Below are 24,809 nucleotides of genomic sequence, written 5' to 3'. Positions count from 1 at the left end.
CAGACGCAGCTGGCGTATCAGTCAAAGCTGATAGTAGGCACTCCTGGCTGTCGCATCTATCTGGGCTGTCATTTGGAGCGATGGATCCAGAAGCACCTCCAAGCTGCGAACACAGTCTTTCAGGGGGAGTGTAGCCCCATCCGGAACCAGTTGACACACCACCAAACCCAGGTTGTGGCCTTTGACAGCAAGCACCTCCGTCTTGTCTGGATTCTGCTTCAGTTTGTTTTTCCTCATCCAGCCCATTACCGCTTCTAAGCATTCATTCAGAGGAGACACACTATCCTTACCTGAAGGCATGGAGAAATATATTTGGGTGTCATCAGCATACTGATAGCACCCTGCCCCATGCCTCTGGATGATCTCTCACAGCAGTTTCATGTAAATATTAAATAGCATTGGGGAAAGGATAGCACCTTGTGGTATACCACGCAGCAGCTCCTTCTTTGAGGAGCAGCTATCCCCAAGCATCACCATCTGGAACCTGCCCGAGAGGTAGGACCGGAACCACTGAAGCACAGAGCCCCCGATTCCCAATCCCATCAGGTGATCCAGAAGGATACCATGGTCAATGGTATCAAAAGCCGCTGAGAGATCCAAAAGTACCAGCAGGGACACACACACCCTGTCAATACTCAGGCGTAGATCATCCGCTAAGGCGACCACAGCTGTCTCAACTCCATATCCTGCTCTAATCTGTGTCATCCAAAACTGCTTGGAGTTGGTTTGCAACCGCCCTCTCAATCACCTTATCTCAAAATGGTAGATTTTATATTGGTCTATAGTTATTATAGAGAAGAGAAGATTGAGGGGAGACATGATAGCACTCTTCAAATACTTAAAAGGTTGTCACACAGAGGAGGGCCAGGATCTCTTCTCGATCCTCCCAGAGTGCAGGACACGGAATAACGCGCTCAAGTTAAAGGAAGCCAGATTCCGGCTGGACATCAGGAAAAACTTCCTGACTGTTAGAGCAGTGCGACAATGGAATCAGCTACCTAGGGAGGTTGTGGGCTCTCCCACACTAGAGGCATTCAAGAGGCAGCTGGACAAGCATCTGTCGGGGATGCTTTAGGGTGGATTCCTGCATTGAGCAGGGGGTTGGACTCGATGGCCTTGTAGGCCCCTTCCAACTCTGCTATTCTATGATTCTATGATTCTATGATTAAGATCCAGGGGATCCAGGGAGGGCTTTTTTAGAAGTAGGCGTACCACCATCAGGAGCATTAATCCCACAACACAGCCCATTCTCCCACTTTTGGCAGCTATCCCTATGGAAAAAAATAGACAGATAAAACATTCACTAAGGATAACATCCCTTCCTTTTCCTAATTCAACCTTTTCTTTCTCAAAAACCTGACAAATGCTTGTTTCACCTGATCATTCCTGAGACAGTAGATCAAGGGGTTAAGCAGAGGGGCAACAGCAGTGTAGAAGAGAGTCATCACTTTAGATTTCTCACTATGACTTTCTCCACTGTGTCCTATATACATAGTGGCTACAGATCCATAGAAGAGTGTCACCACTGCTAGATGGGAAGAGACTGTAGAAAAGCCTTTGATTCCAGTGTTTTGGCCAGATGTTTTCACCAGGGTGACAACTATACCCACATAAGAGATCACAATGAATAGAAAGGTAACTAGAATCATAGAAGAGGTGATGGTGTAGCAGAAGAGGGGGAGGTACCCCAGTGGGGGGCAGGCCAAGGCTAGGAGTTGGCCAGAGTCACACACAAAGTGATCAAGGGTGTTGCCACCACAGAACGACAACCTGGAGATCAAAAAAACAGGTGCAAGGTACCATAGGAAGCCAACGATCCAACAAGCAGCTACTAGGGCATAACAGTTATCTTGGGACATAATTCGTGGATAGTGCAGTGGTCGGCAGATGGCCAAATAACGATCTAGGGCCATGGCTGATAGGAAGAGGCATTCAGTAGTACCTAGTGAGAAGAAGATGTAAAACTGGAAGAAGCAGGCATGGAAGGATATGGCACCACCTGGGAAGGATAGGTCAAAGAGCATCCGGGGCACAGTGGAACTCACGTAACACATCTCCAGCCATGAGAAGTTGCTCAGCAGGATGTACATGGGGAGGTGGGACAAGCGTGCATCTTGAGTTACTAACATGATGATGATGAAGTTCTCAGCCAAAGTCAGGGTGTAGACAGCAGTGATGAAGATCAAGAGAAGCAGGCGTCCCTGTTGCCCAACTCTAAAGCCCAGCAGAATAAATTCCTGCACTGTGGTCCCGTTAAAAAGCTCCATCTGGAGCTTAGTCTGTGAAATTAGTCTGTGAAGAGGCGAATCTTTAATTGTTCAATGGTATTCTATGGTAAGCTGTCTGCTTGGACTGGATGAAGCATGTTTACATGGAATGAGCTGTCCTGTGCTCGGACCATGCAATGGTTTCTGAAATAAGAACCAGTAGCTTTACGTTTAGCGTCAGCAATTGTTCATAGTGAGGATACTTGAGTAGATACACAATGTCAATTGTATGCAGCTGAGAATGCAGCCTTTCTTCAAAATGTATTTGTTTCCACTATCAGCCCCTGGTCCAGACTTCTTTGCAAAAATCCATCACCCAGTAGCAACGCATGGCTACCAAAATTTGGCCAAAGATCGTCCCACCCCATCCATTTCAGTTGTATTTCTGACTCACCATGACTATCTTCTGGTTAACGAAGTACAAAAAGCAATACAGGTTTCTATTAATAAAGTCTTCATCTTCCAGGGAACGAGAAAGTACCAGAATCTTTCAGTTTGTGCTTCAGAGGTTGCATCTTAGCAAATCAAGCTTTCTAAAATGCTTATCGCATCCCCTTTTGAATTGATAATAAACCATGATTTCTGTACGAGGGTAGTCCATTGAAAGATGCTCCAACCATGTTGCAGACAAAGTTCTGGCAGTTGAAATGTGCATTTTCTTCTTCGTAAGTGTTGGCCTTGGTGGTGGAGAGAAAAGAGAATTGTAGGGCAAGCCGCGATGGCTTATTTGTTGGTTAACCACTGACCTTGAGTCATATAAAAGGTTTGCTGAAGCTTTCATGTAACAAAGCAATGGCCCTTGAGGACTGGCCTACTGAGGGTATTGCTGCTTTGCAACAAAATAAAAACTCCCCCAGGATTGCTGAAGAGACAGTAATTTCAAATAACTTTGCCTTCCAATGTAATGAGTCATACAAACGGGTTGAAGAGACCCACCTGATTTTTGTATTTTCCTCTCCTCTTCTTAAAATGGAAGTTTATTCTGAAATAGATTTAAATATGCAGACAACAAAAACAAAGATCATGCGTAACAGTCTAACACAATCACTCATTTTGGAGAAAAAGAAATATGTTGGTTACAACCTTTAGTATAAAATGGTTGTGTAATCAGGGACACTACAATAAAACAGCCTAAGGGTTATCTCATTAACTATTAAGAATGTTGGATGTGAACATTAAGTTGCTGAATCTTAGTCAGAAAATAAAGCACCTGAATTTGATTAAAATGTAATAAGTGTCATATTTCCAAGCCCTCCTGTTGCAGTGCAAGACAAATAAACATCGCTTTGCATCTAAAGAGAGTTTAAACACTAGGAACTTTGCTCTAGGCTAAAACTTGGCTAACTAAGGCCACAGCTAGACCTAAGGTTTATCCCTGGATTGTCCAGGGGTCAAACCTGTTCATCTAGGTGACACACAGGGGATCCAGTGCTCAGGCAGGGGCGAACCCTGGATGATCCCAGGATAAACCTTAGGTCTAGCTGTAGCCTAAGTCCTTTCAACAAAAGCGAAGTCCTCTTCCCTGAGTCCCTTTAATTTCAGGGAAGGTTCCTCTGAAGAAGCCTATGGCAAGAAGCTAGTCGAGCCAATCGCCTTTCGCCTTCTTTTAGCTCCACCTGTTTGAATCTGCGGCGGACTCTAGGATTGGCCAACTCTGAAGTGCCTTCCCCCTCTGAGGATTGCTTAATTCCTACAGACTCTGAGCTGTTAACGTTTTCAATGATAAGGTCTGGTGAAGATTCATCCCTGGCTAGTGATGAACCTAGAAGAATCTCCTCCCCATTTCCTGTGTAGTCCTGTTTCTTCTGCTTCAGCATTTGATTCTGATTGATAGCCTGAAACTCCTTTCCCCACACTAAGGGGAACAGGCCTGATCATGACAATAAGGCTTCTATGTAGCCACAAAAGATACTCATATAGAAGACATTATTGTAGCTCCTTGCATTCTGTCCTTTCACACTGTTGCCTTTGTGCATGGACATCCTTGCCTCCATCCATGTTGAGTGGCTCCTACTCGCCTGTGGGAAAAATGGCATGGAGACCATCAATAATTAGGAAGGGGGCAGCAAGAGTGGTTTAGACCTGTGACTTTGTGCTCGTTTGTGGTTGCCAAGATCAGTTTTGAGATAGGATGTTACCCATGCCCCAAGTCTCAGGTCACAGCTAGACCTAAGGTTTATCCTGGGATCATCCAGGGTTCGCCCCTGTCTGAGCACTGGATGCCCTGTGTGTCAACTAGATGAACAGGTTTGACCCCTGGACGATCCAGGGATAAACCTTAGGTCTAGCTATGGCCATAGTCTTCCATTGGTAATTTCACTCATGTCAAACTTGTACCCTGCCAATCGAAAGATTTGTAATGCATGTCTCTTGATCTCATTCTCTTTGAGTACTGTTTGTTCTGTTCTGTATGCCCCAGCTTTTCTCCTGAAAGGAAGAATGAGCAATGAGTGCTTCCCTGGTGGCACTAATAAGTGGACCACAATGCCCCCACTTAAAAAAACAAAAGTGGCTGTACTCTCCATCATTTCCCCCGAAGTATGGAAGGAATCTTACATGGGCTGGAGAGAATACAGTGACAAATAAAGACCACGGCATCTGGATAATTCTTGTGTTCCCTGTGTCTGGGAGATTCCATGGTAAATGGTTAAGAAAAGGCTGGAAAGCCAGCATATAGTTTCCCCATATTTTAGAGGAGAGTGAGGAGAACTTTTGTGCCCATGGATGCTTGAGTGCTCTCCAAACCTTGGAGTACTTGTGGCCAGTGGTGTGGTAGAGTCAAGGTTTGTGAGGACAGAAGATTGGAACTTTTTTTTTCCTGGTAGGGCCGCTGGTATCATCTGTCACCTCCATCCTCTGTTCACCATTCCCTCAGAGTTTAAGTGAGGGATAAGTTACCTTCTGGTGGTTTTTTTGGCTGGTGGTTCTACTCATAAGTGGACAAGAGTGCTCCTCCTTCAACAAAATGGAAATGTACTCCCTGTGGTTTTCTCCAATGTTTGGAGACATCTCACTTGGATTGGAGGGGTGCCGTGGCTAATAAAGGCCCCCACATCTGGATAATTTCTGTATACTGGATAACTCCACTGCAAACTGTTGTGTAAGGGAAGGTTGTTAAGCCAGTACACCGTTTTCCCATATTTCAGAGAATAGTTGGGAGACCCTCTGTGGTCATGGATGTTTGTGTGCTACGCACATCTTGTGTGCTCTCCACCCCAATGTGCCACACCCTCTTTACTTACTTGTGTGATGTACATTGTTTTACAGTCTCAGTGGTAAAAAATAGAGTTTACCAGTAGTTTTTTTGTCTTTGGCATCCTGAAGAAGAGTATAGAGTCAGAGGGCAAAGGAGTCATCCTTCAGCCTTTACAATATCTATCAATAGTCCTGAATATTTCTTGTATTTGCAAACAGTGCTATGTGTACTAAGTACCTGTTCACCAATTGCCCAGCAACAAAATTTCTGCTTATGTACTCAGAATTCTAAAAATGTGGAGGCAGGTGGATATAGCTGCATACCAGAAAGGAATATATGAGACACTGTATTATTAAGTACATAATGCCCACCCAGATGTCATTATCAAATGCAAGACAAGTGAGGATAGTGGCATAGAATGTGAGGGGGGGAAAGTCAATGGAAAACAAAAGCCAGTTCTGGGAAGAACTGAAAAGAGGCTGTATTACTGTACAAAGAAGATAAAGAAAGTGGAGAGGAGAAAGCAGAGAGAAAGGAAATCCAAAACAAGAGAAAGAATGAGTATAGAACAGCTAGAATTAATGCTAAGGCTGCAATCATATAAACAGTTGAGAAGAAGCTGTATTGAATTCAGTGGGGTTTACTTCTGAGTAAACATTAGGGCTGTGCTCTGCTCCGTTTCAGGTCGTAGAAGCGGGAACGGAGCAGCCCAATTCGCCTCCGCCAAAGGTGGATCCGAATTGGGTCGGGGGAGCTGCGGAGACAAAGCGGTTCACCTCGTTCCGGAGCTCCGAACGCAGGTACGTGGGGGGGGAGAGGGGCTCACCTGGCACCACCACCACAGTCCGTGCAGCGACGGTGGCAGAGCCAGGTAAGGGGGCAGGGGGGAGGGGGGCTTATTCAGCCCCCATTTTGTCCCCCCTTCCCCTCTTACCTACCTCCACCGTCCGCCGCAGAGGCAAGTAAGTAGGGAAGGGGGGGGCAAAATCTCAATCCACCCCTCCAGATCTCACTCTGCAGAGCAAAGTGGGGAAGGGTCGGATCGACCGGAAGCGGTTCGGGCCCGATCCAGAAGTTCTGGATTGGGCCACGAAGCGGTTCAGGGGGTCCGTGCAGAGCCCTAGTAAACATGCAAAGGAGATTGCAGAGAACTTGAATGATTTCTTTGCAAGAGTTCACTGCAAAAGACATAGCACAGCTGCCCATAGCACAGCTGCACAGCATACCATACCTGGATAGAGATTGCTTGGCCACAGTTACCCATGTTCTGGTCACCTCTCTCCTTTAGACTATTGCAATAGGTGATACTGCCTTTAAAAACAGACCAGAAACTACAGTCGGTTCAAAGTAGAGCCACAAATGTATTAGAAGGGACTGGGTGTTTCAATCATATATGCCAGTGCTTTACCAGCTAAACTGGCAACCAGTCCATTTCTGGGCCCGATATAAAGTGCCTGGCTTAATCTATAAAGCCCTTAATGGCTTGAGACCAAGTTATCTAAGAGATTGATTTTTCCCATATAACCTTAAGATCCTCTAAGGCAGGTCGCAACTAAGGGCAGGGCCTTCTCTATGATGGCACCTTGGCAGAGGAAAAGCCTTCTCAAGAGAGGTTCAGCTGGTGTTTTATGGTGTTTTCAGCAACAGGTTTTATATAAACTATCTACGACTCTCATCATTTTAATGTATTTTTACATTCACTTTTAAATAAACTATATAGGACTCTCATCGTGTTTTTAATTTGAGCTATATGTATTTAAGGGAATGTGGTGTTTTTTTATTATTTATTTATGTATTTTATTATAGTACTTTTATCCTGCCCTTTAGCCAAAAATATTTCTTAAGATAGTCCCTGCCCACAAGCTTACAATCTAAAAAACATGACACAAAAGGAAAGGAGATTGGAAAGCAGGAGAGGGGGAGCAAATTCAGGCACTTGATTCTTAGTTGCATTATGCTGCATTTTTATTGTTTTCTGTTTTTAATTATTGTATTTTTTTTCAATGTTGTATTTGTTTTTCTTCTTCTTTCTTTTCTATAAGCCACTCAGAATGAACGAATAAACACACACACACTTGGCACCTAAATAAATAAATAATCTGTGTATTAAACAGGACACTCCTCTCTTGGGGGAGTATCTCCAAGGCCTTGTTTTTGTTTTAGTCGGATATTCCTTTGTAACATTCCAAGTGACACCACAGAACCTCCTCTCCATAACACAATCAATCCATTTGATAGCTCAAAATGGCCCACACTTAGCAGAGGGGTGGGAGGAGGCAAAACAATGATTATCTGTGGAAATTGAGAGTGCTTTGCCATGGTAGAAGATAGCAACGTGTCACCAAGGAGATAACCTTCTGGGGTTATTGGCTAATGATGCTGGTTCTTGAGGGATGTGTTCCCCAGTGTCACCAAATGCTTAACACTAGCATTCAAGATTTGACAGGCATACAGATACCCCCTCCAACCTCATTTTGTCCTTTTCCACCCATGAAGATGTCCTCTCAGCACCACAAGACAAAGGAAACCACAACATCCCCATTCCTGACATGACATTTATAATGTGCCTTCTCCTGGATGGAGCACCACTTGGAAGCCTACTGGGGTCCAGAAATGGCAATCATTCCCAAGGTAAGATGGAAACCAGGGATTCAAAACATAAAAGGGTGGAATGAAATGGATGCAGTATTCTAGAACATCCTTCCCTAACATGCCACCCTCCAGGTGTGTTAAATGACAACTCCCATCATCCCCTAGTGGCACAGTGTCAAGGAAATGTTGATAGATAATTAAAAATAAACCAGGTTCAGAGAGACGTGGGTGAGAGGTGGGACAGGATCATCAACAAATATGTGTGATTTGCAGCTGCATCCCTGATTTCAGCTTAACTATTAAGCCAAAGGGTTCATGAAATTCTTCCAAAGACAGAACCTCTATTTTATAAAAGGTACTGAATGACTGTAAAGTGTCATTTAATACCTTTACTAACCGAAAATGGGATGACCCTTGTTTTCAAGGTGTTTGGTGGTCCCTTTGTCTCAACAGAGAGCAGAGCTTGCGGCAGGGTCTTGCTATTTACTGTGTAATCTGTACAGCACCATGTACATTGATGGTGCTATATAAATAATAATAATAATAATAATAATAATAATAATAATAATAATAATGATTCAACATACCTGGCAATTGAAATGCAAGTGCAACCCATGCATAGCTCTTTCTTATCATTCCCGTGTGTGTGTGTGTGTGTGTGTGTGTGTGTGTGTGAGAGAGAGAGAGAGAGAGAGAGAGAGAGAGAGAGAGAGAGAGAGAGAGAGAGAGAGAGAGAAGTTAAAAAGGAATTGTAATTCACTGGTTCCATCCATGGAATGAAACAAATATAGACAAGGTTAATGGCGGAGAATGATGTGTGTGTGTGTGTGTGTGTGTGTGGAAAGAGAGAGAGAGAGAGAGAGAGAGAGAGAGAGAGAGAGAGAGAGAGAGAGAGAGAGAGAGCATCCATGGCACTTCACAGACTACTCTGCCCCCAAAGATCATTCAATCCAAAAATTGATGAAGGGAAAACAAGAAAGGAAAGGAAAGGAGAACAGGGGGAGAATATGTGATGGTTTCAGAAGCATGCATTTATTTATTACTTATCTGTTACATTTATACCCTGCCTTTTTCTCCAAGGAGCCCATGGCAGAATGTGCAATCATCCTCCTCGCCATTTGATGCTCACAACCCTGTGAAATAAATTAGGCTGGGAGTCAGGCCACAGCTAGACCTAAGGTTTATCCTGGGATCATCCAGGGTTCGCCCCTGCCTGAGTCCTGGATCCCCTGTGTGTCACCTAGATGAACAGGTTTGACCCCTGGACGATCCAGGGATAAACCTTAGGTCTAGCTATGGCCTTCGAGACAGGCCCAAATGGCCAAGTGGGAATTTGAACCCAGGTTTTCCTAGTCCTAGTTTAACACTATTCTTTTTTTTATCCCCAAAGCTTTGTTTTTCTCCATCATTTTGAGCCAATTTGAATATGTGCCAGAAAGCTGCATATGAATCTTCTAATGAAGTAAGAAGGGAAGTAAATAGATGTTTCAAGGGAAATTATTCTATTCCATGTAGGATATATGACAATTTTTAAAATAACAACAAAACTCTTCATTGGATATGATACAAAATTTACATGTATGATTTCTGGCGAGGTTTTGTTTTTTGTTTTTTTACATAGGTAAGTTTTATTATATTTTTAAAAATCAAGCAATAAGTGAAATGTTTATGATTTGGCATCAGTTCAGGATTCAGTAGTGCAGTATGGAGCTTTCCCTGAGACAGAGAACAGTATCCACAGCAAGACTCAAGTTCCTGCGCTTGGAGACGTTCAAGGTCACATCGCCCCAAGGAAACTCTTCTTTAGATGCCTTTGTCATATTTACTCTTCATTACTTGTAATTTGGAATTCATAATTTGTAATCAAGTGTGCTCTGAAACGAGATGTTGGAGTTCCATCTGCCTTCTCTAAATGGCATTCTTCCATTGCGTCTACTTCTTAAAGGTACAAAACCATAAGGGTGCTGAGGCACTCAACCACGTGAATAACGCTTGAGGTATAATGCATAAACAGTTGGAAAATGCCGTATTTCTTCGATTGTAAGACACCATCAATTGTAAGATGCACACTAATTTCAGTACCACCAACAGAAAAAAAATCCTAAGACACACCCACAATTCTAAGACGCATTTTTAGAGATGTTTATATGGGGGGGAAGTGCGCCTTAGAATCGAAGAAATAGGGTAGAAGATTTTTCTATATTGTCATGAGTACACATGCATCGCATAAGATTCTATATTAATACAATGAAATAAATTGCAATATGTAGTACAACGATGAAACAAAGGAATACAATATAATTACATGCGCGTTAAACCAAAAAGCTAAGCAGGTAAGACCAAGTAGGTATTTAAACATATAGAAGCAACGTTCTCCGCTGCTTTCTCCGCTGTGGCACCCCGGTTGTGGAACGAGCTCCCCAGAGAGGTCCGCTTGGCGCCTACACTGTACTGCTTTCGTCGCCAGCTGAAGACCTTTTTATTCACTCAGTATTTTAACACTTAATTTTAACTTAAATTTAAATTTTACTGTTTTAACTCTGTATTTTAATCCTATATCAACTTTGCTGTGTGGTTTTATCCTGGTTGCGCTTTTTATACTGTATTTCGTAATTGTGTTTTAAACTGTTGGGTGTTTTACTGTGGTTTTAATTTTTGTGAACCGCCCAGAGAGCTTCGGCTATTGGGCGGTATAAAAATGTAATAAATAAATAAATAAATAAATAAATAAACGTAATAATTAACAATACAAACTAGAGACTATAAAAATTAAAGCCCCAAACTAGCCTTAACATACTTCAGTGTGTACAACATGAACAATTAGAGTACGCAAACCCTTCTCTTCAGCGTGCTATTAGAAAGCTGCTAACAGTATAAACATTCTTCAGTCTCCAAATCGTAAATTATTTTTCGTCAGCATCCAAATCGTAAAACGGGTGACCGGTTGCATTAAAAAAAATCCTGTTTCGCCCATGCTTCATTGGAAAAAAACACTTATTACCAGGGCTACAGCCGTGGATATACAACATGGGTAGTACTCTCCAGATCAAGTAATCACTTCATACACCCGGCACACGCCTCTAGATCCAATTGTAACAATTGTAACAGCTGTACTCATGACAATATAGAAAAATCTTCTATAAACCAACTGTTTATGCATTATACCTCATGCATTGTTCATGTGGTTGAGTGCCTTATTGTTTTGTGTCATTGTCAACCACTGCCTCCTATTGTATTGCTACTTCTTAAAGGTAACAGATAAGCAGATTATTATTCTGAATTGTTTATTATTGTAATTCTGTTATCTGATTCCAGATGGAGCTGCCCAATGTAACCACCGTCCAGGAATTCATTTTGCTAGGATTTGGAATTGGACAGCAGAAAAGGTTCCTGCTCCTCAGTTTTTTCACTATTCTCTATGTGCTCACTTTGGCTGAGAACATCACGATCATCACACTGGTGTTCCTAGACGCCCACTTGTCCCAGCTTCCCATGTACACCCTACTGAGCAACTTCTCCTGGCTGGAGATGTGCTATGTGTCCACCACAGTGCCTCGTATGCTTGTCGACCTATCTTCCTCTCATGGGATCATCTCCTCCTGGGAGTGCTTCCTCCAGTTCTACATCTTCTTTTCTCTTGGTTGCACCGAATGCTTCTTCCTCTCGACTATGGCTCTGGATCGGTACTTAGCCATCTGCCACCCGCTGCGCTATCCACAGATCATGTCTCAACATTTCTGCTACACCCTGGTGGCCATTTGTTGGGTTGTTGGTTTCCTGTGGTACCTTGTTCCAGCAGTTTTGATCTCCAAGTTGTCCTTTTGTGGCTCCAACATCATTGACCACTTTTTGTGTGATCCTGGTCCAATCCTATCCATGGCCTGCCCTCCACTGGGAAATGCTCCCCTCTTTAGCCAGATTTGCCTGAATGGTCTGATTATAGGCAATGTCTCATTTGTTGTACTGTCCTACGGATGTGTGATCATAACCCTGATAAAATCCTCTAGCCAAGGCAGCCGTAAGAAGGCCTTCTCCACCATATCTTTCCACCTAGTAGTGGTAACACTTTTCTATGGCTCGGTAGCAGGGATGTACTTAACCCCAGGTGGAGAAAAACACTCAGAGGTCACTAAGTCCGTGACACTCTTCTACACTGCTATTACCCCCTTCCTGAACCCCCTGATCTACTGTCTGAGGAATGATCAGGTGAAAGAGGCACTGGGCAGGTTACTGAGGAGAAGGAGGGGGTTGGTTGGGAGAAAGGAAACAATGTAAGCAGAGAGGGGAGAAGAAAGAAAACCCAGCCCAGCCATGCAGTCAAAGTTCAATCAAATCCAGACTAAGATGTGTGGGACTGGGCTGACCGAAGTTGACTTCCCTTCCACTTCCTGCCTCCAGCAGCCCCTCCAGCCCCAGAGAAGGGCTAAACAGATGACAGTCAGGGGACCCTAATGAATTGGGTGAATTCTGGTGCAGGGAAGAAGGGAGGATCCTTGAAAATTGGGCAGAAGCACTTTCCATGAGTGCAGCTCTCCTGTCAACAGAAAGCAGGTCCTGGATCCAATCCAATGCATTCATAGTTGGACAGAGGGGCACCTTTCCCTCCTGAAGTGTTTTGAATTCCCCTCAAAATGGACATGGTGGAAAAGTCAGGAACAGCTTGTTGATTGTCTGGCTGCTGTATGCCACCACAAGGATATCCACTTCTTGCTTTGAGAACCAGAATACAAGGCACAAACTGAGGCCCAGAATTTGGAATTTTCACCAGAAGTAAAGAATGGAAGTAAAGAAAAGGAAAATCACTCCCAGCATTACCTGGTGAAAATTCAAAGTTAAATTATTTGCACCTTGCATTCCTGGTATATATCTTTAAAATAGGGATGTGCTCCACTCCGATTAGGAGCGTAGAAGCAGTAGCGGATTGGCCTGCTCCGCCTTACCCAGAGGCGGAGTAGGAGCGGACCGCGGACCCCCTAGAAGCAAGGCGAAGAGAAGCGACCATTTTTCGGAGCTCCGAGTTCAGGCGGAGCGCTCCGGTCGCCATCTTGAAAACATTTCGCCATAGGATTGCATTGTGGCAAATAATCGTGCATAACTACGTTGTTTTTGAAGCTATCATTCTGGAAATTCTTGTGCACAGAGAGTCATGGATGGGGGTCATTTTGAGACCACTCTCAACTTTCTGCGTTGTCTGGGTCGCGGGCTATATTTTTGTGAAAATCGGGTCAACCGCGCGGCTCAAACTGCGTTTTCGGCTTTTCGCCCATAGGATTGCATTGAGGGAAAGAATCGGGGATAACTGGGGGGGGGGTTTAAGCTATCGTTCTGAAAATTCTTGTGCACAGAGAGTCGTGGATGGGGGTCATTTTGAGACCACTCTCAACTTTCTGCATCGTACGGGTTGCGGGCTATATTTTTGTGAAAATCGGGTCAACCGCGCGGCTCAAACTGCGTTTTCGGCTTTTCGCCCATAGGATTGCATTGAGGGAAAGAATCGGGGATAACTGGGGGGGGGTTTAAGCTATCGTTCTGAAAATTCTTGTGCACAGAGAGTCGTGGATGGGGGTCATTTTGAGACCACTCTCAACTTTCTGCATCGTACGGGTTGCGGGCTATATTTTTGTGAAAATCGGGTCAACCGCGCGGCTCAAACTGCGTTTTCGGCTTTTCGCCCATAGGATTGCATTGAGGGAAAGAATCGGGGATAACTGGGGGGGGTTTAAGCTATCGTTCTGAAAATTCTTGTGCACAGAGAGTCGTGGATGGGGGTCATTTTGAGACCACTCTCAACTTTCTGCATCGTACGGGTCGCGGGCTAGACGTTTTTAAAAAATCGGCGGGAAAAATACCTTTTTCAAAGGGCTGAGGGGCAGAGTCAGCTCCCGGTCATGATGATCCCAAAGTTGGAGGAGGGCATAGGCAAAACAGGTAACTTGGGATTCTGGGAAACTTCTCTTTCTTCATCTGAACGGGCTTTTCCCCGTGTTTTTTAACACAGTAGCCCCACCAAATGCACAAACACAACCTGAAATCATATACTAAGCCAAGAATAAGAGATAGAAACACAGCACTGCTCCCCACCCTAACCTTGGGGAACAACTGAATCGATGTGGTGCAAGGGGATGAGCTCCCCTAGGGCATCTCATCGTGGACGTGCCCCCACTCTCTCCTGCACTGGAAGGCCATTAGAGCCTTCCAAAGAGAGTAAAACGGTGGAGCAATGCCTATCATGAGTTGAAGTGAATGGTCACTTTTCAGTGGTGGAGCAATGCCTGTTCTGAGTCGAAGTGAGCGTTTTACTTCTTCTCAGAGCTGTGGCTGTCAGTGTCTTGAACTGGCAGCTACTTCCCCTCCCCCGGGCACGTCCCCCTATTGCTGGTAAAAGACAGATATAGCCTTTTAAAAAAAGTTCTTCTTGTTGTTTATTGAGCAACACTGCTGCTTTTAATTCCACCCCTCCTTTGTTTATTGATTGATTTATTCCATTTTATATGCATTACTGGCTTATCCTTGGCTCACTTCCTTATGCCCCCAGAAATGCCAGCTGCATGCCTGCCTGCCTTCCCTCCCTCCTCCCCTGCCCACCTCGCAGGGATGTTGTGTGTGGGGTGCCCGATTTTCAAAAATTCGCCAAAAATCAGGGGATGATGGGATTGCTTTGAAACTTGGCGTGCGTGTGTATATCCCCATGAGGTGTCATGTTGCCAAACATGAGGTTTCTAACTTGAACAGAAAAAAAGTTGTATAATTTTTTAGCTTTCAATGCAAGCCTATGGGGGGGGAAACGGAGCTCCGGATCCGGATCCGGAGCTCCGGGCGGAGCGGAGCAGAAGTGGGCGGAGCGGGGGCGGGGTGGAGTGGCCCGATCCGGAAAATGGCGGATCTGCAAGTGAAGCGGAGCGGGGGGTCTGTGCACACCCCTACTTTAAAATATTATTTTATTCCACCTCTCAATAATAATAATAATAATAATAATAATAATAATAATAATAACCCCAGGTTATTAATAACCCCACCCCTCCCTCTAGAATGAGGTGGGGTACAACACAAATGCAAACACCATAAAAACACCATTATAGTCACGACAAGGAGTGGTCCTGACGTGGAAAGCATAATCTGTAAATCTTTGGTTCAAACTATAAGAGATTGCAGAAAAAACAGGTGTTTCTGGAGTACGTTTAAACCGCATTTCCATCCGATGCCCTTCAATCTAACTTACCATGCAAAACTAAAACAATTGCAAATGACAGTTGTTTAAAAGAGAGAGAGAGAGAGAAGACCACACCAGGCATAAAAATCACAGAGAAGCAGCCAAAATAAAATCAGTTTCCACATTTTCAGATTGATAATTATTTAACGCGTCTTAATTAATTATCCCACATGCCTCTGAAATATCTAAGTCTTTGCTGCTCTTCAAAATTGCCCTCTCAGGCAGTGTCCTCTCAGGAGGACAATTGTGACCCAGGTGTCACAACCTGAAAGCTAGGGCTGTGCACAGACACACCCCCCCCGATCCACTCTGCACCTGATCCGCAAATTCCAGATCGGGTCCACTCCGCCCCACATCGATCCGCCTATGGTCCGCTCCGCTCCACTGCGGAGCTCCGGATCCGAATCAGAGCTCTGCAGCTGTAGCGGCGGAGACAGCAGCAGGTAAGGCCCCCCTTCCTCCTCTCCCCTTACCTGCATCCATCATGGTCCAGCGGTGGCTTCAACTGAGCCCGAGGACTCAAAAAGGAAGACCAGGCCGCAGCAGCCTGGTCTTCCAGTTTGAGTCCTCGGGCTCAGTTGAAGCTGTGGCCAGAATGCGACGGACTCAAGTAAGACCCTGCCCTGTGCCCCCTTACCTGGCTCCACCGCCATCACCACATGGACTGCAGCAGCACCAGGTAAGCCCCCACTTACCTTTTTTCGGAGCTCCAGATCGAGGTGAAGGATCCACTTGGTCTCAATCCTCTTCGCCTCGATCTGTAGCCCCCCAACCCGCTTCATCTCCGCCTTTGTTGGAGGCGAATCAGGCCGCCTCGCTATTGCTTCTACGCTCCAAAGCAAAGCAGAGCACAGCCCTACTGAAAGCTATGCCTCTTGCATACACGCACACACACACACCAAAGAGGGCCATAAAACACAAAACAAGGCTTCTGTTACTGATCCTAAAATATAGACAGATCCATTTGGGAATAATCAGATATTTCAATCCCAGTCCATTTACAATGTTAAAGGCCAAAACCAGCATTTTGTAGGTGTGTAAATGAATAAGCAAAGAAAACACATTGAAGTTACATTTAACAGCATTGCTTTATCTATTTATTTTTTTCTATGAAGGATACTGTGGCATATTACTGTTAGAGGTTGTCAAGGATTTTGAAAGAATATTGCAATTGAGACATTGTAAACTTATCTCTCTCAAACTGGCTGATTATAAAATGTCAAGTAAAAGAGTAACTGAAAATACTTGATGATAAATCATCATTGATTTGAAAATGTAAATAAGTAAGAAAGCCTTGATGGCATTAAGGGCAGGATGCAAAGACACAAGTAGATTCACAATGAATTCTGGGAAACATCTGAAAACCAATTGGCAAGGTGACTTGACTGAGGTCCAAAGAAAGAAAGCTGACTGAAATGCAGAGAGTCATTTGAGTGATGAACAGGTGTGTATTATTTCAGCTCAAACACCCTTAAAACATATTGTGTAAGGTATACATCTCACAAAGTTTGATACATAGATATCAATCAGAATCTGTAGAGTTAGGTTGAAATAGGACATTTTGAATTAGAAGTTGTCTTCTCAAAGGTAGGATTTAGAATAGTTCATATCTAGCCTGAAAGGTATATGTTTAAGACCTTTGGGGGTATATTTAAATCTTTAGCCATATTTAGTAAAATAAGATCATTAAAACTATGAACCTAATTTATGGGACGGTTGATAATACAAAATATAAGGTGATCTCTACATAAAAAATGTGTAAGCATGTTCCAGTTTTGCGGTGAGGTAGCTTCTTACCATGCAGAAGAATACCAGGCCTGTGGTCCCATCAGAGCTGAATAGGAATGTTGGGTACTTAGATGAAAGCTTTCCTTTTACTTTCCTACTAAACTACTAGGATGAATCATCTGAGAACAAGAAATGTTTAGGAAATACTATTTCCTGTTAATTATTATTATTATTATTATTTATTTATATAGCACCATCAATGTACATGGTGCTGTACAGATTATTAGTTAAACTATTAAGATCTGATGTTCTCCTTTATAATAAGAAATGCTTTTTTATATACTACACCATGTGTTATATTTTGATATGATGTGTCCTATAATAAAAATGAAAATTGACCAAAAAAACCCCAATTTTTCCCCTTACTGATCCTTGTTAGGTATTGGAGCTATACTAGAGTGACCAGATTTAAAAGCGGCTTTAACTGGTTTGATGAAGAGGAAATTTCACCAGGTTCTCCAAATATACAAACGACACCTGCTGAAATTCCCTTTTCTGTGCAACTGTTACATTATTTATTTATTTATTTATTTATAGCACAATCAGTGTACATGGTGCTGTACAGATACAGGAACACTGTCCTCCTTTTCATATGGTCACCCTAGCTCATCTACACCAAGCAGAATATTCCACTATGAAAGCGGTATGAAAGCTGTATATAAAAGGCAGGAGCCACACTACGGCTTCAGTGTACTGAAGTGCACTGACAACTGTTGGGGCCCATGACACATCTGCATCGAGCAGGATATAACACTATGACAGTGGTATGGAAGTGGTATATGGTATGTATCAATGGGCCCAAACAGTTGTCAGTGCACTTCAGTACTGCTATAAAGCCGTAGCGTGGCTCCTGCCTTTTATATACCACTTTCATACCGCTTTCATAGTGGAATATCCTGCCCAAGGTCCACTGGACCCATAACAGATTTCTAGAGGAAAAGTCCAGACTCAGCTTTCTGTGTCTTTCTCTGTTTCAGTCTGCAGTTTGTTGCTATTTTGATGTATAGACACCAGCTATAGGAGCGGGGTGGAATTTGGATGCGCAATCTCTCTTGACCCATACATAGCCATATTAACTGCCATGGAGACACATTCCTGGAACATCACAGGCATTCAACACTCCCTTGTTAGCAAAGACCCAAAACTCAGCTTTCTGTCTCACTCAGAACTACAGTCTTGTCCATTTGTTTACATTTACCCAGTCACCTAGAATCATAGAATAGTAGAGTTGGAAGGGGCCTATAAGGCCATCAAGTCCAAACCACCCCCACCCACCCCGGCTCAGTGCAGGAATCCACCCTAAAGCATACCTGACAGACGGTTGTCCAGCTGCCTCTTGAAGGCCTAAGGGCTGAATAAATGCCACCATTCAGGTATTTCCTAGCTATTTGGGTTGCCAGTCAATAACAGGCTATAATTTCCTTCACAAAGGAAATGCATGTAAGGGCCATTAAGAAAAGTGTTGGCACCCCTACTGGCTTCATGAAACCTATAGAATCATAGAATAGCAGAGTTGGAAGGGGCCTACAAGGCCATCGAGTCCAACCCCCTGCTCAATGCAGGAATCCACCCTAAAGCATCCCTGGCAGATGGTTGTCCAGCTGCCTCTTGAAGGCCTAAGGGCCGAATAAATGCCACCATTCAGGTATTTCCTAGCTATTTAGGTTGCCAGTCAATAACAGGCTATAATTTCTGTCACAAAGGAAATGCATGTAATGGCCATTAAGAAAAGTGTTGGCACCCCTACTGGCTTCATGAAACCTATAGAATCATAGAATAGTAGAGTTGGAAGGGGCCTACAAGGCCATCGAGTCCAACCCCCTGCTCAGTGCAGGAATCCACCCTAAAAGCATCCCTGACAGATGGTTGTCCAGCTGCCTCTTGAAGGCTTCTAGTGCGGGAGAGCCCACCACCTCCCTAGGTATCTGATTCCATTGTCGTACTGCTCTAACAGTCAGGAAGTTTTTCCTGATGTCCAGCTGGAATCTGGCTTCCTTTCACTTGAGCCCGTTATTCCGTGTCCTGCACTCTGGGAGGATCAAGTGCCCAAACTCTAATTTTAGAATCATAGAATATCCTGCCCAAACTCTAATCTTAGAATCATAGAATCACTGAGTTGGAAAAATACCTTGAAGATCATCCAATCTAACCCCTCCACACACACGTCAAGTTTTTAACATACGTAAATGCAAGAAAGCAGTGGTAGAAGCCAATGGAGAAAGCTCTCCAATCAGCAAGATTCAATGCTTAGCAGATCAATACATGGAGCTGTTTTCTATGATCTGGTGGATGAACCTTCCACCTTTGGGAGCACAGAGGTCTACAGTATTTTGAATAGAACATTCTTCTATCTCATCTCCAAGTCACCAGATATCTCCTCCACAATGCACTGTATCCATTTGGTTGCTCAAACCGATCCATGTTTACCAAACAAAGGAATGCAACACCTGTAGGCATTGCCTGCATTTCATCATGGAAGAGGGAGACAACCCATCTACAAAGAGGTGCTGTTTTTGGTGAATGAATAATGATCATGTTCTTGAGGGACACATTCCCAAAAGCCACCATATATTTATCAGAGCCATTCAAGGCTTTCGCATTTACAGCTGTCCACGCTTTCTTCCCACTACATGGCCTACAAATGCCACAACTGCACACCGATGTCAGACACAGCAAAAAGAAATGCCACCACAACAATGTTATCCCATCAAACTCTGAAACAGCAGCAGTCATGGCAAGCCTTCCATTTGATGGACCTATGCTTCAAATACTACTGAGGTACAAAGCCCGGAATTATTATCAAGGGGAAGGAGACTTTGAGAGCTTCCAGACTTGGCTTTTAATGCACCATCACCTTGCCTCCTTTACGGATTTTTTGGTGGGACCCAGATTTTGCTGTCTTCCACTTGTAATCTGCTCCTGTCTTCCTACTGCTTCGTACATTTTTTTGCTAACCACCACAAAAAATCCACTGAGGAGGGAAATATGGAATAACTGCCCAATGCCTTTTGATTGGTAGCGGTAGAAGCTCTCGGTTTGGAAACACCCTGAGCTGAGAACTGCAGAAGGATGGATTTGACTACGTGCCACCTTCCGGGGGTGGGGGAAGATTTGGGCTTTTCCCAGAACTTTTGATAGATCATAATTATGAGAGAGAGAGAGAGAGAGAGAGAGAGAGAGAGAGAGAGAGAGAGAGAGAGAGAGAGAAGGAGGGAGGGAGGGAGAGAGAGAGAGGCTATGAAAAGTGCCTTTGATTTTTAGTAGCAGTCCTGATATTATTATTATTATTATTATTATTATTATTATTATTATTATTATTATTATTATCTTTCTCGCTCATGGCAGTTTTTCTAGACAAACATGACGGGCTTTGCCAAGTCATGCTGTCTTTTACAGATTTAGGAATTTCCTGACAGTTGAGCATGTTTTAATTATGATTACTTTATGGATGTTGGTGTGGATGTATTTTGGTATTATTAGTGCAAGACAGTTCATTGCTAGAGGGAAATCTGCAAACAACTTCTAACAAGTAAGCCCCTTGAAGAAAGTCTTTGAAAGGACACAGGCCAAAATGCATCAGGCGTTATGTAAATAAATCCTTTTGCATTCTGAGGACCTGTTTCTCCCATCTTTTGTTTGACTTGAATGTTTTCCTTCTTTCGCTTTGGTTTTTCAATCATAACCACCAGCCAAAACTCTAAAGGAGCTATCCAAGGTGCTAAAGTCTATTCCCAAAATTATCATCACCCACCAGTTGGGTTTCGGGGATGGGGGGGACCAAAAAAAAAAATTACAGAGGAAATTGTTACTGAATACTATTGAATAATGCTAAATATTAACAAGAAATATGGGGATGTGTTATTTTATTAGAAATCTTACTAAATAATACTCTAGAATCTTGTTCCTAAAAATAGATGGAGCCATTAGATGACCCAAAAATCTACATTTGGCATTTTACATTGGAACGTAGGAAGCTGCCAGTGGAGACTGGTGCTCCTATTTCAGTGGGGCAGTGAATGCACTCTGGGTATCAGTCCAATCCAGCCAGAACTCTAAAGAGGTTAACCAGAATGCTGAAGCCAAGCCCAAAACTGGGTTCAACACCCTGTATAGCTCCTATAGAGTTCTGACTGTTTCAGACTGAAACCCAGAGCAGATTCATAGCCCCACTGACATCAGAGCCACCAGCCTTCCCCCAACACTGCCTTAAACTGAGTCAGACCATTTGTCCTTCCAACCCAGTATTGTTGACACTGACTAGCAGCAGCTCCCCAGGGTTTCAGGCAGCATTCTTTCCTAGCCCTGGCTGGAGATGACAGGGCTTGAACCTGGGACCATCCACATGCAAAGCATGTGCTCTACCACTGAGCTACGGACTCTTCCTTTCTGGGAGTTCAGCTGGAGTTCTTGCTGGGTTGGAAAGCCACAAACCCCAGCAGTTTTTGATTCACGTATCTCACACTGTGGTGGAATTGTCTCTAGCAGAGAAGAAGAGTGAATTCTCACCAGCTTTGGAAACTTTGTCCAACAGCTGGGCCAGAATAACCTTCCCCTTGTAGATTTTGCATATATATATTCATTTGACAATAGTACAAAAATACTGCTTGATGTTACCCCAAATGTAACACCAAGCAGGATCATAACAATAGCTACTAGTCTTGATAGCTATGTCCTACTTCCAGTATCAGAGGCTTTAACTACGGTGGAGATAGCAAAAGGCCTTATTCACCATGATTAAAGCCACAGTTTAAGGTGTCTTCAGAACACAGCCCAGATTTCTGGCTTAACCACCATGGTTAGAGCCATGGTTTAAGGTGTCTTCTGAACAGGCCCATAGAGTGACACCATGGAATTATTTATCTATAGGTAGTTTCTGATGAGATAAAACAAGCCCCACCTTTTCCTCACTAAAACTGCCATGAAATTAACAAATGCTCCCCTACTAATTGTTCTAAGTTTTCATTGTTTTTCAATTTAGCTGTTTAGTAAGGAAGGTAGTAATAGTATAATCATCATCATCATCATCATCATCATTCAATCAAAACCATTTAGTAATTTTATTTGCCAAGTAACTCTACAACAAATGACCGAGCATGCTCAATGCTCATTGAGATGTGCTTTGTTTGTTTGCTTGCTTGCTTGTTTGTGGGGAGTTGTCCTGCTATAGGTGTATTTGCAAGCTGGTATGTTTGCAAATGTTAGAGTTCCATCAAGCATGTTGGTATCTCCCTCTTGTTTCTCAGTGGGCCCATTTTGGCTCAATTGATCTTGGCCCTCACCATCTGAGATTGTTGGAGCGATGAATATATATTGTCTTTGGAACTGCATATGAGATAGATTCAAGGACCAACACAACCTGGAACAACTGGCAAATTTAAGAACCATCCATTTCAGGTAAAGTAAATAATTTCCTAATACTGAAATCCATATTATAATTTCAAAAAATCAACAAACATAGAGCACAGGGATTTTTGAAGATTCCCCAAAGCTCTGCCTTCTTCACCTGCCTTTTGTAAGGATTTCTCTCACTCCAACTAAGCTGCAATGCAGAGATCTCAAATGGGGGTGAGTAGCAGCTGTACTGCTTCCTTTCCCCTAAATGTCACACCTGCTTAAACTTCATTTTTAATGGAAATGTATAGGTAGACAGGTGGATGGTACTTCCTAACAGTGTGTGATTATGATTCTATTATATGATTCCAGATGGAGTTGGCCAATGAGACCACAGTCCAGGAATTCATTTTGCTGGGTCTTGGGGCAGCGCAGCAAACACGATTCCTGCTCCTTATCTTTTTTGCTGTTCTTTACATGCTCACCTTGGCTGAGAACATAACAATTATCACACTGGTACATGTAGATGCCCACCTGGCCCAGCTGCCCATGTACACCCTGCTGAGCAACTTCTCCTTGTTAGAGATGTGCTATGTGACCACCACTGTGCCCCGTATGCTCTTTGACCTGGCTTCTCCTCATGGAATCATTTCATTCCATGCCTGTTTCCTCCAGTTCTACATCTTCTTCTCACTTGGCTGCAATGAATGCTTCTTCATTTCAGCCATGGCCTTGGATCGATACTTAGCCATCTGCCACCCACTACGCTACCCACAAATCATGTCTCAAACATTCTGCTATACCCTGGTGGCTGCTTGTTGGGTCCTTGGATTCCTGGGGTACATCCTTCCAGTGACTTTGATCTCTAGATTGTCCTTCTGTGGTACAAATATCATTGACCATTTTTTGTGTGATCCTGAACCCATTATGTCCCTGGCCTGCCCACCAATCAAAAACACTCCCCTTGTTTGCCAGTTTTCCATGAATATTATTGTGATACTAGGCAACTTATTCTTTGTTGCACTATCCTATGGCATCATCATTCTCACACTGATGAAAAAGTCTTCCAGTGAACACAGCCAGAAGAAGGCCTTCTCCACCATATCATTCCACCTACTGGTGGTGACACTTTTCTATGGCTCCATTGTAGGAATGTATGTAACTCCAGGTGCAGAAAATCAGTCGCAGATATCAAAAGTAGTAACTGTCTTCTACACGGCCATTACACCCTTCCTCAACCCTTTGATCTACTGTCTGAGGAACGATCAGGTGAGGGAGGCATTGGGCAGGTTGCTGAGGAGAAAGGAAAGATGGCTGAGGAGAAAGGTGATAACATAAAAGGTGGAAACAAAAGAAGAAAGCAAAAATGGATGAAAAGGAAAAAATAATGCATTCATAGTGAGAGTGAGAAACATGTCAGGTTGTGGGGGGCGGGATAACTCGGGGAAGAGTGAGAAAGGAGCCTGTTGCTAATCATACGGCAGTGTCAGGAAGTTCACCTCTCAGGCTGAGAACCAGAATACAAAGCCCAGAGCATTTAAGGTGGGACAGATTGGTGGGTATTGAGGAGCTTTCGCTGTTATGTCTCTGCTCCAGCCATAAGTGACAGGATTATGTGAACTGAGGCAATCCCATAAGTAAGTACCACTGTTCTCAACTGATCTCAACTGATCAGTTCTCAACTGATCAGTTCTCAACTGATCTCAACATTTATGTTCTACTCAGCATCCATTTTGTCCTGGCTTCTTCCCTGAAATAAAGTATAATACATAAAACAAAACTGTGCAGCTATTCTTTTCCAAGGCAGACTCGGTCATGCGATTTTTCTGTGTTCTAAAACTGTGCAATAAAAATAATTAGACAACAAAGTCAAATGTTGTATTTTCATACATATGCTCTATTAATTTATTAATTTATTTATTACATTTTTATACCGCTTAATAGCCAAAGCTCTCTGGGCGGCTCTAGTGATATGCAATGGCTGTGTGTGTGTGTGTGTGTGTGAACACACACCAGGAATGGACAGACCAGTCTGTTTTCTGTCCATATCAGTTTCAGTCATGTTCATACCAGGGAACGTTCACATCAATCTATATTTTAAAAAAAGAAAGAAAGAAAAGAAGGAAGGAAGGAACAAACTAAATAACAAATTGAACATATTCTCCCCTAAAACATGCTCATGGACCTAAGAATGTAAGAAGGGACATGCTGGATCAGACCAAGGCTCCATCTAGTCCAGCACTCTGTTCACACAGTGGCCAACCAGCTGTCGACCAGGAACGCCAAGCAGGACACGGGTGCAACAGCACCCTCTTGCCCATGTCCCCCAGCAACTGGTGCACACAGGCTTACTGCCTCTGATACTGGACCTTTCTGGTAAGATAGCACTTTGAGTCACACAGTCACAGTGTTAAGAAGAAAGACC

General features: G+C 43.5%; 3 protein-coding genes across 3 annotated transcripts; 2 read left to right on the top strand and 1 right to left on the bottom strand.

Annotated features, from left to right (window-relative positions):
* Positions 1-1,328: 1,328 nt before the first annotated feature.
* On the bottom strand, positions 1,329-2,267 carry LOC134405719 (olfactory receptor 11G2-like). The gene has a single exon (XM_063136966.1). It carries the CDS (start codon positions 2,265-2,267, stop codon positions 1,329-1,331), a length of 939 nt encoding a protein of 312 aa, XP_062993036.1.
* A 9,073-nt stretch (positions 2,268-11,340) lies between these two features.
* On the top strand, positions 11,341-12,330 carry LOC134405718 (olfactory receptor 11G2-like). Its single transcript, XM_063136964.1, has one exon. The coding sequence runs from the start codon at positions 11,371-11,373 to the stop codon at positions 12,328-12,330; it is 960 nt and encodes a 319-aa protein (XP_062993034.1). The 5' UTR covers positions 11,341-11,370.
* A 10,411-nt stretch (positions 12,331-22,741) lies between these two features.
* LOC134405717 (olfactory receptor 11G2-like) lies at positions 22,742-23,722 on the top strand. Its single transcript, XM_063136963.1, has one exon. The coding sequence runs from the start codon at positions 22,757-22,759 to the stop codon at positions 23,720-23,722; it is 966 nt and encodes a 321-aa protein (XP_062993033.1). The 5' UTR covers positions 22,742-22,756.
* The last annotated feature ends 1,087 nt before the right edge of the window (positions 23,723-24,809 follow it).

Source organism: Elgaria multicarinata, chromosome 11 (genome assembly GCF_023053635.1).
Source record: "Elgaria multicarinata webbii isolate HBS135686 ecotype San Diego chromosome 11, rElgMul1.1.pri, whole genome shotgun sequence".
Taxonomy (NCBI): Eukaryota; Metazoa; Chordata; class Lepidosauria; order Squamata; family Anguidae; genus Elgaria; species Elgaria multicarinata.
This window is presented reverse-complemented; position numbering and strand designations above follow the sequence as displayed.

Coding starts and splice junctions, on each gene's coding strand:
- LOC134405719 (XM_063136966.1), bottom strand. CDS start 2,267: ATGGAGCTTTTTAACGGGACCACAGTGCAGGAATTTATTCTGCTGGGC.
- LOC134405718 (XM_063136964.1), top strand. CDS start 11,371: ATGGAGCTGCCCAATGTAACCACCGTCCAGGAATTCATTTTGCTAGGA.
- LOC134405717 (XM_063136963.1), top strand. CDS start 22,757: ATGGAGTTGGCCAATGAGACCACAGTCCAGGAATTCATTTTGCTGGGT.